We start from the raw sequence: 13641 nt of genomic DNA, 5'->3' as shown, positions 1-13641 counted from the left end.
TCTAAAAAGAACAGATACACGACTCTACACAATATCGGAACATTCTCTGTAGCCCATAATGTGATCTCCATTGACACAAATGAAAAAAGCAAATTTATTTTTTTTCAGTTCAGTTGGGTTCACAATGGTTTATAATATGCACCAACTATATTGCACGATTTTCTGTTTCCCGCCTTCTGTAACTCCTCTCGCTTGCCCAGACACAAGGACAACCAAAAGATTTTCAAACTGCATTATATACCTCGTCACACAAAAAAATCACTTCGCGAAAGAAATGAATACAGTAGTTTTCAGGGGAATGAAATGAGCTCAACACCCAGCCTTCCTACAGAACGCACGACGACAACTTTACAGTTTTGACGAGGCAGACGAGATCTTGTGTTGCTTCACAGCGGAAACAAAACAAAATGAACACGCCGTTTAAAAAAAAAAACAGAGCTTCTGTTTGCTGCTGCACAGCGACACCAGGCACAGCAACTGGACTGGGGCAACGGACTACAATTGTTACCCTTCCCAGATCCAAATCAGAGCGCCCAAGCCCTTCTCTGGTCCGACCCAAGACTGCGTTCAGAGGCGGTGTGTTAGACGAAGGTAAAGAAAGGACAGGTCGATTTTTTTTTTTTAATTTCAGCAGGTTTTAAAATTTATTTACATTTTGTATATAGAAGTAAAAACAGTCTGCACATCAGCATGTATTGTTCACGGAAATGTCAGTGACTGGGTGACAACGTCCCGCGTGAGGAGGGGCAGCGTGCAGCCAAAAGGCTGGTGCGTCCTGCACTCATGATTAAAGCTTTTCTCGGCTCAGGGTTGGCCACACCTCTGCAGAAACGGGAGACAGCCCCAAGCCCTGCGCCACAATACATTATTTGTCGGGGTGGGTAGAACCGTTTTCAACATGCACACGTGGAATTACAGAGCACAGGCTAGGCTGAATTCGCCCAGACCTTAAAAACCGTCCCCGTGGCTTGCATCTGGAAAGCAGTCTGACCTCGTTCACTGGAACAATAAGCCGAGGGAGGTGCCCAGCCCTGGCCTCCCTGGGCCCTCTCCCAGGTGGTCCGGAGTGGCACGACCCCCTACAGGCAATCGCTCCAAGTGTGGGGCGAACCCCAAAGCTCAGACATCGCTGGTTCCCGGGCCGGGGGTGAGACGGGGCGAACACCGATCTCCGGATCTCCCTGCGGGGTCACTGTCGCCCAGCGGGTCACGGCTGTCGCAGCCCGACCAGGGCGCCGGGCCCTACTAACCCCCACCCTGCCCCGCCAGCGCTCTCCCAGCTGCCAGCCACTGCTTGGGGAAACTCTAGCTGGTGACGCCCTGGCTCGAACCCGCAACATCTGGGCCATGGGGTTCTCCCTGCACTCCGACCTGGTGCCTACAGTACAAGCCACTCAGGAGCTCCCAGGTCCCTCGTTTTCTACTTTAATTAAAAAAAAATAAAAATAAAAAGGACTGAACCGTACCCTCGTCAGAAGACGTGGATCTCGGACAATGCATCGTCTCGAGAGCCTTAACAACCTACTTAGCCATCTTTTTACGTCTATATCAAAAAAGTGCATCTGGTCACATTCACAAACCTCCAGAGTACAAGAACTCCGCTGACAAACAGCAACACAGGGACACAAAGAGCTTGCTTGAGCCGAATGAGACAACACCAAGGTCAAAGATGCAATCAACTGCACTGCACTGTTCACAAGGGAAGAGAATGGGCTGAAGCTGGGAACTCTGATCTGTCAAATGGAATCTTATCATTTTAACCACAGTTTAAACATCCTCAGTTGCCAAGTTCTTTGATACAGAAAAACACGTTTGAGAAACTGGAGGGAAAAACAGATCAGAAGATAACTTTGATATAAGCCACAATATGTTTGGAAAACGCACCTGTCACACAGCAACCGTACAAATAAGTGTCTCTAGAACACTGTACTTTAGAGCCTAAATGAAAAATGTAGTTAAGTACATCAGGGGTGATTTTACTCCACGTTCTTTAACTGTAAGTAGTGTTTCTCTTTTAAGAAAGAACAATGCTTAAATACAGATTAAAATAAAAATCTCTCTCAACATTAGGCCCTGTGCTTGTTTACACGTCGGTTTTCACTTGATCACAGACATCAAAAACAAAAAGTCTCTGTTTACATCATTTTCTTTACTTTTTAAACCTCAAATAAATAGATTATATTATCTGTAGAAGAGCAGGCAGACTTGCCAAGCAGAATCCACTTGCTCTCAGAATCTCTGTGCAAGAGCTGCGGTTGCTATGGAGATGTTGAAGTGGGAGGGGCACTGGACAGAAAGGACCAATGGCATTGAGCAGGTTAAAAACAAAAGTGCAAGGGAGGCAGAGCCAGGCATGACAAGGCCAAGCAAGCTGAAGGCGTGTTTTACAAGGCAGACAAATTCATTTACTACCAGCAAGAGGGTCAACCCATGGGAAACAACTGTGCAAAATAACAAAAGGTTCCTGAATCCCATCTCTTCTCATACCTAGTTTGCTAATCGGTCCCAAATGAGTTTTCTCAATTTGATATTTTCCATTCTTAAACCCTAAATTCCAGTACAGTAGCATCCTCAGGAAACTGGAGCCAAGAAACAGAAAACAGAACTTCATGTACCCCAGGTGTATTCTGTTTAATAAACCCCTAGAGCTGTATAAACAGTTCAATTGGTGACCAGTTAATTATGCACGCTGAATTATACAGCCCAACGATGTGCCCAGCATTCTAGGCACATAATCACTGAAACAAAATACTTATTTGTTTAAGAGACTTCTGGAAACCATTTGGTAAGGGTTAGTGCTGAAATCTGACCCTTTTTGAAAATCTACAAACCATCCCCCTTTTGAAAGTCATCTGAACAAGTCAACAGGTTAATTCAAATGTTGCACCAGGAGTTTAAAGCTGAAAAACAAGACGGACAAACTGAGAAACAACGGATGTAGCAGAAAGCATTAGAAGGGCGCGGGCACGTGTCACGCCACAGCACCGCCAGTGGCAGGAGAAAGCAAGGCAGGGCAACTGGACACGACGGCAAAGAAACCAGAAACAACCAAACAAACATCAAAACGAAAAGCAAGAGAAAGCACCAAGTGCCCGCCATTAACAGATCCAACACATCCCCCCACAAGACAAGCAACGTCCGAGACAAAAACCGCGACACATTTACCCACTCCGAGAGGCCCATACCCAAGCCGATCACCCACAGAGGGAGAAACCCAGTCAGGGGTGGACGACTTTTCCAAGACCTGGGCGGAACCAGTACCACCAACCCAGCTGGGGCTCATATTTGGAGCAGAGCGTAGAAATAAAAAGAAGGACTTGAGAAATGGAACAGCAATCAGGATTCAAAAAAAGATAAAGAAATCGCCCCCGGCCCTGGGCCAGATCCGGGCAGGAAAGGCAGGGCGTTTTTTCCTCCCACTTTGTCTCCTCTCCCTGTGCTGCCTAGAGTGTCCACTGGCATCCCACGTCCTCGACGCAGCATGGAGATGGGTCAAGCAGGCAACCCGCACGCTGAGAAGGAAAGGATCCTCTATTTTTCATCTCTGGCTCTGCTCTGAATAACATGGTTAATTATTCGCTTGCTTGGTGCAGATTTATGTGCCGTCTCTACTCACTGAATACTGGAAGCCCCCTATAAAACCAGCTGAGACAACTCCAGGACTACGGCCACAGGCCACCTCCCCTGTCTGCCACAGAGCCAGCGTTGCCACTAAGGATTCACAGATTCCATTTGAGAATTTGCTTTGTTTTCTTTCAGAACAGGGTCTGTTTGTATTGTTTCTAGATTGTAGTGTTAGCCACCGGAACCTGTGCATCTCTCCACCCTAGTGAGGAGGTTGATGAAACTTCGTTCCACTTCATGGTTCAAGCAACGCACACGGCAGAGCTGCAGTAGCTAGGAGTCACAGACAGGGGGCAGCAATGGTTCTGCCTGCTCTACAGCAGTCAAGCAGTCGCCAGAGAAAGCAGAGAAAGCGAAGGGGCAATGTGTGTATATACAGTACGTACTGGAAAGATCCCCTCTCTAACTGGGAGCATGCAGGACACATTCCTGGGACTACAGCATCGATGGTGTGCCAACAGAATCTTAGTCTGGGTGTACATACATTCCACAAGGGGGGAGTGAGGGCTGGGCCGTCGTCTCGCACGCACACACACGTACACACACACATAAACCACACGGCCAGATTACGTGAACTTGACCCCAATCAGAACGAGGATAAGGACAACGACAAGGACGAAGAGGATTAAAATGACGAGCATCTTGCGGTTCTTCTTTTGGTACTGCTCGGCCTGGAAAGAGAGGAAACAACAAAAGGGATCTTATTTGGGTAAAAAACAACAACTTTTTAATCCCCGTTGCTTAAAAATTAAGACAGTTCACTGCAATGTTTTGTTGCCCCAAACAGCTCTTTATTGATTAATTAGCCATTAAATTAATTAAGGAATTTATTTTTACCCAAGAGCTTCTGTGGAATGGATCAGGATTTGGAAATCATTTCAATGATTTGGAAACCCAGTGTCCCAGATATTTATTTGCCAACCCACTAAATCAGTTTTCGCCTCCTTCCATTTTCATGACTTTACCTTCTGGAGTTGTTTTAATCCCTCGTCTGTTTTGACACACGCTTGTTCCACGTTGAAGTCGATCCTGTCCAGCACCGTACCCTGCAGAGAGAGGAGATTCAGCACCAGAGTCTGCACCTGGCCCTACAGCACGGCCTTGTGACATTTCACTAACACAGACTAACACAGGCACGGGTTTGTTTAAAGTAGAAAGTGAAAGTTTTAAGGCGTGACAGACCTTTAAGAAACAGCTGAATGAGAACCTTGGATTGTAAAACGACTTGTAATCCAACAAGCATGTCAAATAGCCTGGCTCATGGCCTTATGGCCTTATGCACAATAAACTATTCAATAATCTAACACTTTTATCTAGGTGAACAAAGTCTGCAGCGTTAATATTAACCGAAGCTACGTACTCATATGATGTTGCCTAGAATCATAGACACACTCTGGATTAACTTCAAATAGGCAAAACCTCTAAACACAACAGTTAAGATTGTTTCAGTTCTGTCCCAGGGTTCTGACAGGGCCTTCAAGGGAGCTGACCTGCTCCACCACCATCCCAGCCAGATCCCGGAAGATCTCGTTGAGGTCGGAGATCGACTGGATGATCTGCCGGATCTCCCTCTCCCTCTCCTCCACCAGGATGGTGTTCTGTTCGACCAGGGCCAGCTGGTCATCCGTGAAGCCCTGGGAAGAGGGACAGGAGACAAGAGTGAGAGCGGGGAGAGGGAGGACAGTGGGCAGCCACATGGAATCACAGCCGGGTAAGACTGGGGGTTACAGAGGAGGAGAAAGAGAAGCTCTCTGAGGAGAAGGAGCCAGATCAAATAGTGTTTTATGTGCATAGCCACACAACGCGACTGTCTGGTTATTACAGGCCAGACTGCATAACTTTGAGGTGCTTATAAAGTTATGAGGCCTGCTTAAGACGACTGAATCATGCAAACCTTAAATCGCAGGGCAAGTATCTGGTTCACATTCAAGAACGGGAAGATGAGAAGCACAATCCCATATATGATGGTGGGCCCCAGAGGGCTTCACTTTTCCAGGTGTGCTAAAGGCGTTGTGCCTGCATGCCCTCTGGTGCACAAATTCTGTTGACTCCACCCGCACGGGTATCACTGTGCAGTCAGCGAGACAGGGCGGCAAACCTTTCCCAAGCACATTACACATAAAGGACGTCTCCAGGCAAGATTCAAACGTCACTGAAGGCTCACCCGGTCATACAGCGTGTTGTCGTCGTCATCTTCCACAAGCGGACCCGACGTGTCGAAGAAGTGCTTGGACCTCTCCTCCCGGTTCTTCATTCCTGGAGACACCACAAACTCACTCAGCACAGTTTCTGGGCTTACTCCTGGCAAGGGTCACGGTAAACCCAAGCCTTTTCCCCGAAGTACGAGGTGCCGGAGGGGACTTCCCCCAGGACGGGACACCAGCGTGTCGCAGGACGGAGACTTTGATCTCCTAGTGACGACAATTAAGCAAGCTTGCAGTATTTTGGGATGTGGGAGGAAACATGGAGCATCTGCTGAAGCCCCGTGCAAACAGGAAAAGATGCAGGAAACATACAGAAGACACCGCTGCCTGAAATCGCACCCCAGACCAAAGGAACTTTGAGACAGCAGCAGTAATTGCCGCACGAAGAAGAAATAATGAATTTTGTTCATCACTCCCATTTATTTTTGCTGATCTCTGTATAGGAACAGGGATGGCAGATACAAGGGCTGTCTGTGAGAATGTGCGAGAGGGTATACAGAGGCAGAGACTATATTATAGAAAAAAAGCGTCATTAAAAATCTGTAGTCATTAAAATCTCAGGATGTTTCTCAAAAAGAGTAAGGGTTTTAACCCCAGTATCTTGGTTCAATTTCCCCTCTGGCCTTTCCCATCATGTTCTCCTAATAATCCCCATCTATGAACTGGTTTCATCACTCTGGTGAAAGCTAATAGCTGGTGTGTGAGGAGCGTACTGATGCCATCTGGCTGCCGTCCCATCATCCAGGTGGGGGCTACACATTAGTGCTATCAGTGGGATGTAAAGCGCTTTGAGTGGAATGTCCAGAAAAGCACTATGTAAGTGCAATTACTATTATCAATATTATTATTATTATAATAATAAGGCAAGTGCAGGACCCACGGTTTTGCAAGCTGAACCACAGAAACCACTGGTGACAGAGAAACAGAATATAGTGCTGACGAATGGAAGAGCGAGACCAGGCTGGACCGGGCCCAGGGGACCGCGTCGCTCACGTTTGAGGTAGCTGGACTGCGTGTGGCGGAAGCCGGTGGAGAGGTCCTGCAGGCTCTGCGCCAGCGAGGAGACGACGTTCTTCAGCAGCCGCTCCTCCTGCTCCGTGCAGTGCCCGCGCCGCCGCTGCAGAGCTGCCACCGCGCGCTGGCACCTGTGGAACATCTGCGGGGCAAGAGGGGAGCAGCCAAGGGAAGGGAAGACCATGAGGGTTTACCCAGCAGCACGCTCCATCGCCCTGCCTCCCCTGCGCAGTCTGCGGGGACAATAGGGCCCACAGGGTGGAGGGCTCTTCAGGCCAGAGTTCATGCTGGTTTGAGAGCTGAACAGGCTAAGAGTCCACGACCTCCCCTTCCTGGACAGGACACTGGTCCATCACAGGGTTACCCTCCCAGCAACGCCGGCACCCCTCCTACAGAGGAAAGGAGTGCTGGGACCTCTGCTCCCAATTCTTCACTCGTAGAGATGCCACAGACACGCTCAGCCCAGCACGGAGCGCAAGAAAACAACAGCGGCAGCAGAGTCTACAAAAAAATCGTAGTATCCACCCTTCCAGTATCAGAAAGCCACTGATTCCTGGTAATTCAGTTTCAAGGCCATTAGAGTTTGAGCAAATTAGAAAGGTGTATAGTAATGGGCCTGCCTCACTGTTATTTAAAGTACATATTTTGATCATAGTATGAAAAGTAAACCGTATGTACAATTACCAACCATTCCTGTTTAATGAAGCCTGACGCCCGAGTGATCTCCCCAAGATCTCAGCCGAAGTGATCCTCTGCTTGCCTGTCTACATACTGCACGGCGATGCTCACCTGCGTGATCTCCTGCGTGGTGATTTCAATGGCGTGCTCCTCCTCGCAGCTGTCGTCCAGCGTGGGCCGGTTCATGTGCTTGTCGTGCAGGCTGGCCAGCTCCTTCATCTTCTGCCGGATGCGAGTGATGTCATACTGGATCTGTGGGTACCAGCAACGCCCAGTATGGGTAAAGCAACATGTCAGGAGATGGCAGGGGTACCTTCACTGTTCACTGCGGCATGAGTCACCAGAAAAGCACGTTCTTATACAGCTGTGGTTTGCAAAACTTTTTGTTCCAATAGCAAAAAATTATTTTTAATTTTTTCTTTAGGCCATTGAAAGTGTTCACATGTGAAAATTTCACCAAGATGTGCTACAGGCTTGACAGGCTTGAAAGGCCTGGGAAAGGTGGCGATTGCAAACAATTGCACAAGTTGTTTTAGTTAAAAACTAATTAGCGTTGCTAAACAAAAGAAAAATTAGGACCAGATTTTGGGCACGCCCAGCCGAAGAGTCTGATTCGATCCTGAAGAAGCCCCCCGAGTTCTTGTGGGTTTTTTTCCCCCCAAGTCGTTCTCACCTCATCCACTCCATCCACCCACTTGGGGGGCAACCTCTTGGTGACCCCAATGGCGGCCTCTGGGTCCAGACTGATGCCCGACACCAGCGCCATTCGGTCATCGGCGAGCTGGGACACAAACAGGGAGAGAGCGGAGCTCAGCGGGAGACAGGGAGAAGGAAGTGTGCATCAAGTGGCGTATCTCAATAACCTGCCATCCGCCCATTACCAGCACCACCACTTATTCCTGTAAAGGGCTGCAAAACACAAAATCAATCGGGTCTTTTCTGTGTGTGTCTTGTACATATGGGCACATGGAGCACATTGTGAAAGGGATGCCAGCTTATCACGGGTTCCTTCATTTACGGGTTTACAAGATGGAACAAAAAAAACTTTCCTGAAGACGCCGAGTGTGGAACCAAAGGAGGAGAAAAGGGTGATTGGACAGTACCTCATCCAGCTCCTGAGGTGATTGGCAGATCCCAGCAGAGCCCCATCCAATGAGAAGAGCAAGAGGCAAGAAGGACAGCAGAGTGAGAGCGGGCTGCGCTGCGTCGATCTGTCACCATCGCGACGCGCGGCGTGCACATCCCAGCATCCCCCACACCCCCAGCGCGAAGCCGCCATCCTCATCAGCAGAGCACGAAGCGGGCGGCTGAGGAATCCAGCCCTCCTTCGACAGCGCCCCTCCGAAGCTCTGCGCCCACCCTCTCCTCCCTCTCTAACACACAGCGCACGTGGGCAGGGAAGAGCTGTCTGGGTCAGCGTGCACATGCGTGGACAGAGAACAAGTCACTGCAAAGCTGGTTTTGCCAGCCATTCTTTTGCAGGACCGTAAATGGGACAAGAAAACGCCTTTAGGGGTGGACTTCTTCTGGTAGCACAGAATCAGCATTTTGGAACTTGTTTTTTTTTTTTGCAATTTGGCTTGGGGTACAGGCGTGGTCTCCAGACATCACAGCACTGTCTCAGACAGCCCTGTACCGAAGCTCAGTGGGCACAGACATGCAGAGAAAGAAAGAGAGAGAGAGAGCAAAAGTGACGTAGACAGGCAGGCACCAGGGGATGGGGTAGAGGGGAGAAGTTAATAATTAATGACTTAATTTGTTCGGCAGCCTCCAGTGGAAAGTCTTTCTCTCTCCCAGGTCTCCTGACCTCCAGTACCCAGTGAATCAGGAAAAGGGTGAAGGGGATTGTGAAAAGTACGCAGCAGACTTAAACTAGAGTGAGGGTTTTTTTTTTGTGTGAACTACATGGATTAACAAAGTAGACAGTAAAGGACAGTATTAAACAAATCCTATCTGGAAGGCATCTACCAATGCTACCCAGCAGAAACATTCATTAACTCTCTTGACTGCTCAGTGAAGGAGTGCAACTCAGGCGATTCTGAGTTTCATGTTTTCTAGGTCTCTTTCAGCACCAGGCCCTAAACAGCTGGGAGAACCTGTTCAACGGGTCCAGTCAAGCCAAGAATTCAGGCTGATTCAGGTTGTAGGAGTCAGACTAGAAACGTGAAGGCACTCCAGGACCAGAGTTTGAGGATCACTGCTTTAGGTCAAACATCACTCTGTTTATTCTGCTTATATTGGTGGAGCCTGTTTCAATGACAGAGGGTTTTCAAAGCATGTCAATCAAACTCCAAAAACCAGATGCTGCCTCTGTCCGGCCTTTATCGGCAAATAATCCAGAAATAAGGCCAAGATCGACAAGAGAATCAGCCTCCCTCACAACGACAATAAAACTGACGTCCCCCTTCAAAACAATCACTGTCTTTCTGGTTGAGTCTACACCATTACATGAATATTCCTGCTATCAGTCATTCAAAGAGGTCAACAACAATTTCATCTTCATCGCTGTACGTGCTGTACAGAAGTGGGAAAAATGTCCATGAGAAAGGAAACTCAATTAATCTCAGGAAGGAGCCATTAAGAGCTCGGCTTTAGGAAAGCAGGTCAGAATGGAAATAACAGGAGGGCAAGCATGTGTCGGTCTGTGCCTTTGTATTAAATTCAGGCATGATGAGAAAGCAGACTGCACAGATAGGGTCTGCCTGTGGCCTCCCACCTCATTACTGATGAGAGGCCTGGACGCCACAGAACAGACACAAGCAGCCTCCCTCGGAGCAACAGCGAGAACGGCCTGTCAGTCTGACTCACTACCATGCTACAATACCGCAGGACCCATTTATGCAGCTGACATCAAAACGGGAACTACAGAGAGTGGTCACATTTTATAGTCATCCTCTGCTCAGCATGTTTTTGGCTCTAATTTAGAAAAGCTGACCTTGCCATTCGAGAAGGCTCACTAAGTTACTTAGCTCTCCCTCCCCACCCCAATTGGTGCTCTGAGCTCCTCAGCACATTGTGGGAATGCGCGGTCGACTTTCACAATAAAGCACACTGTGGCGAAGTCAGCTGGTGAAACTGCCCGACCAAAGACCTTGACCCCGCTCTGCGAAGAGTTGCAGGAGGGGAAGGCGAATGGAGGAGCTGCTCAGCATGCATCCTTATGAATTCCATTATGGAGCAGAAGACACGGCATTTCAAATGCCTGTTGGTTCAGACAGATGGCCGAGAACGAGCACAGGCAGGTCCCTTAAGCCCACAGCACGCGATCTGGACCACAGCTCTGTGAACATTGAGACCCGCGACAGCAAATTAAAGAAATTAAAAGAGCTGCCGATATTTTCTTGTTTGGGGACCTGCTTTGTAGACAAAACAGCACTGCAGGAGAGGCTGTGCCCCATGCGAGGAGACCAAACCAATATCACAGGCCCAGAACGGGGAGGGAAGGAGAATGGACAGAGGACAGAATCTGTACTCCGCGCACGGATACGGGAGGCAACAGCATCAGAGAACAAGACGATAAACAAGTCTTTCATCAGTCTCTCTCACTGTCGGGGAGCACAAAACTGTCGGAGTAGAGAGGCAAAGCAATGGGAGACAGACACTGTGTGCCATCCAGCAGCAGGGAGCTGCTGGCAGAGCAGACCACCACAATACAAGCACAAAGGGGCATCGTATCACGCCAGCAATCAAGGGCACAGTGCAGGCCAAGCCAGGCATGCACAGAGCTCACTGTGTAGCACGCTGTGCAAGAAACACAACACCAGTCCAAGCAACATGCAGCACAGGCAAGGAAACCAACAACCCAGGCAACATCACAAGAAGCATCGCAGGACTGCACAGGGTACAGTGTACGTAGGTTCATCTCCTGTCAACTTCAGACTTTTGACTGCAAAGCCGAAGTGTATAAACCCAAACACCTTTCACATTACCGCCTTCTCTGAGTAGCAGTTTTGATCCAGTCATGTGCTGAACCACTTACTGCCATTTTATTACCGACAGCTGTTTAAGAGCTATACTAACACCTGCTCTTCCGTCAGGAAACTTGTGATCTCCCGGGATTTGCACTTCCCCGCTTCACGGCACTAAACATCCCCAAGGAGACGGGACTGAGGAAGTAGCACGACTTTCCCTATATTCAGGATACCCCAAAAAGGCGCCGGGGCCACGACGGGCCTACACGTCGACAGGTTGAAGGGAGCGCCGGGGCAGGTCTGCATTACGGCCTCGTTTAGCGAGGGACACCACAAACCTGGAGGCCAGGGGACAGTATAGTGCCGTATAGTCTGTCCAGGGGTTCAGCTTCACGGTGGACTGCAGCCTTTTGCAAAACGGCTGCGCTACAGAGGCTGCCGAGCGTCACTAGACAGAACCCCTGGTTTCGGGGTGAAAACATGCAGCCGAGAGACGGGTGTTAATCGCCAGCCTGAAGGAGGCCCCAACACACACACACACTTGCAAACGTGCAACGTACTGTACGGCGCTTACGTTAGCAATGGTTACCAGCCGCAGGGGCCGAGGCGTAAAAAGCCAACACACACTTAACACGCAACAAGATCCGCGCCCTCATGCCCGTTCTTTCACATGCATCCCCCACGACACGTAGGAAATAAAATGTCAAAATAAAGAAGCCGCCACACACGGGGGAAACAAAAACAAACTCAAATGTCAAACGGTCAGGATGAGGAGACTCACCGCAGCATTGCTACGCGTGTTCAAATGACGGGGGTCGAAAGTACTCACTTGCTCAGCCAATATTTGTCGGTTTTGGATGGCATTGTTCCGCATTAGCAAGAAGGCATCAGTCAGACGCCTGGTTGCCATGGCTCCGCGCACAGTAATTAAAACCTGCGAGCCGAAAAGCACAGGCAGCCGCGGAGCAGGAGGCTGGCTCAGATACTGTAGGAGCTAACCCCCGAGACGGGCTTGCCGGAAAGCCGACACGGACAGGAGAACAGCCCCCTCCAGCCTCGCCGAGGACAACTGGGAGGCCGTCTCTAGACTGCCATGATTCCCCCCTCCCCTCCCCAGCTCAATACGGGGGAGGCCGAGCCAAGCAGCGAGGATATGAAATGCTGCGGTCTAGTCGGAGAGCATCGCGGGCGCTAACTCTAACACACGCAGAACGAAACGTCAACACCACTGGTGCGCAAACCACTCCACTTCCTGTCTCTGTCCCCGTCTCCTCCGCTGCGGGCTTCCGCAGGAAACAGGCACGGCACAGTCCAGGTTTATGTGCCACAACCGATTTTTTCTTCGCCTCGGTAATTCTCGGAAGAGGTTTCGTCTGTTTCCGCCACACTGAGGGCCATACCGTATAGTAACTGTAGTAGACACAAGCGCAGGGTGTGTGACCTGTCCTGTCCGTAGCATGAAAGCAGTGCACTGCAGAGCAATGCATCCTCACACTTATATAGCGCTTTTCTGGACACTCCACTCAAAGCGCTTTACAGGCAATGGGGAATCCCACTACCACCACCAGTGTGCAGCCCCTCCTGGCTGGTGCCGATGGAAGATTTGGACAGGACAACCTGGGATTTTTAATGACCACAGAGAGTCAGAACCTCGGTTTTATATCTCATCTGAAGGAAAGTTTCTTACAGTATAGTGTCCCCATCACTGTACTGGGGCATTAGGACCCACACAGACTGCAGGGTGAGCACCCCCTGCTGGCCCCACTAACACCTCTTCCAGCAGTTTCCCCAGGAGGTCTCCCATCCAGGTACTGACCAGGTTCACACCTGCTGAGCTTCAGTGGGCTGCGAGCTGGAAGTTGCAGGGTAAACAGGCTGCTAGCAAAAGAGTTTGGCATGTAAAATGAGTATCTGGGTTTACATCAGAAGCAGTCTTTAGGGTTCAGGATTCGTACCAGGGAGGCTGTGGATTCGAATCCAGGCTGAGAGATGGCTGTTGTACCCGTGAGTAAGGTCCTTCACCCGTGAGCTGCTCCAGGAAAAACACCTGGAGTGGCTGTGGACAAAACCCCATTTTAAACAGCACCCCCTGGAAGGATTAAATTATGTATTCCTAGATTAACTAAATCATAAAAATGTTCGATTATCTATGTGAGAAAATGTCACGTTACACTATCAATAGCAAAAAAATAAATAAATAAAGCTGAACG

The 13641-nt window shown here is 49.4% G+C and overlaps 1 protein-coding gene across 3 annotated transcripts; it reads right to left on the bottom strand.

The window, feature by feature from the left end:
- Positions 1 to 80: 80 nt before the first annotated feature.
- stx16 (syntaxin 16) lies at positions 81 to 12722 on the bottom strand. Of its 3 annotated transcripts, XM_088607444.1 has the most exons (9): positions 12213 to 12722; positions 8624 to 8635; positions 8194 to 8301; positions 7632 to 7772; positions 6822 to 6984; positions 5789 to 5880; positions 5115 to 5258; positions 4590 to 4670; positions 81 to 4295 (listed from the first exon to the last, which is right to left on the bottom strand). In XM_088607444.1, the coding sequence occupies exons 1-9, from the start codon at positions 12339 to 12341 to the stop codon at positions 4191 to 4193; spliced, it is 975 nt and encodes a 324-aa protein (XP_088463570.1). In that variant the 5' UTR covers positions 12342 to 12722; the 3' UTR covers positions 81 to 4190. The 3 variants fall into 3 exon arrangements, with proteins under 3 accessions (XP_088463570.1, XP_088463571.1, XP_088463572.1); XM_088607445.1 differs by lacking the exon at positions 8624 to 8635; XM_088607446.1 differs by lacking the exon at positions 8624 to 8635 and having other exon boundaries at positions 12261 to 12721.
- Positions 12723 to 13641: the final 919 nt, after the last annotated feature.

This window comes from Lepisosteus platostomus, chromosome 15, assembly GCF_059453375.1.
Source record: "Lepisosteus platostomus isolate fLepPlt1 chromosome 15, fLepPlt1.hap1, whole genome shotgun sequence".
NCBI classification, from domain to species: Eukaryota; Metazoa; Chordata; class Actinopteri; order Semionotiformes; family Lepisosteidae; genus Lepisosteus; species Lepisosteus platostomus.
The sequence above is the reverse complement of the archived record's forward strand: the minus strand, read 5'-3'. Positions and strand labels throughout refer to the sequence as shown.

Coding starts and splice junctions, on each gene's coding strand:
- stx16 (XM_088607444.1), bottom strand. CDS start 12,341: ATGGCAACCAGGCGTCTGACTGATGCCTTCTTGCTAATGCGGAACAAT. Junction 5,259..5,788: donor ACAACACGCTGTATGACCGG/GTGAGCCTTCAG, acceptor CCCTCTTCCCAG/GGCTTCACGGATGACCAGCT. Junction 4,296..4,589: donor GATTAAAACAACTCCAGAAG/GTAAAGTCATGA, acceptor CTCTCTTTCCAG/GCCGAGCAGTACCAAAAGAA.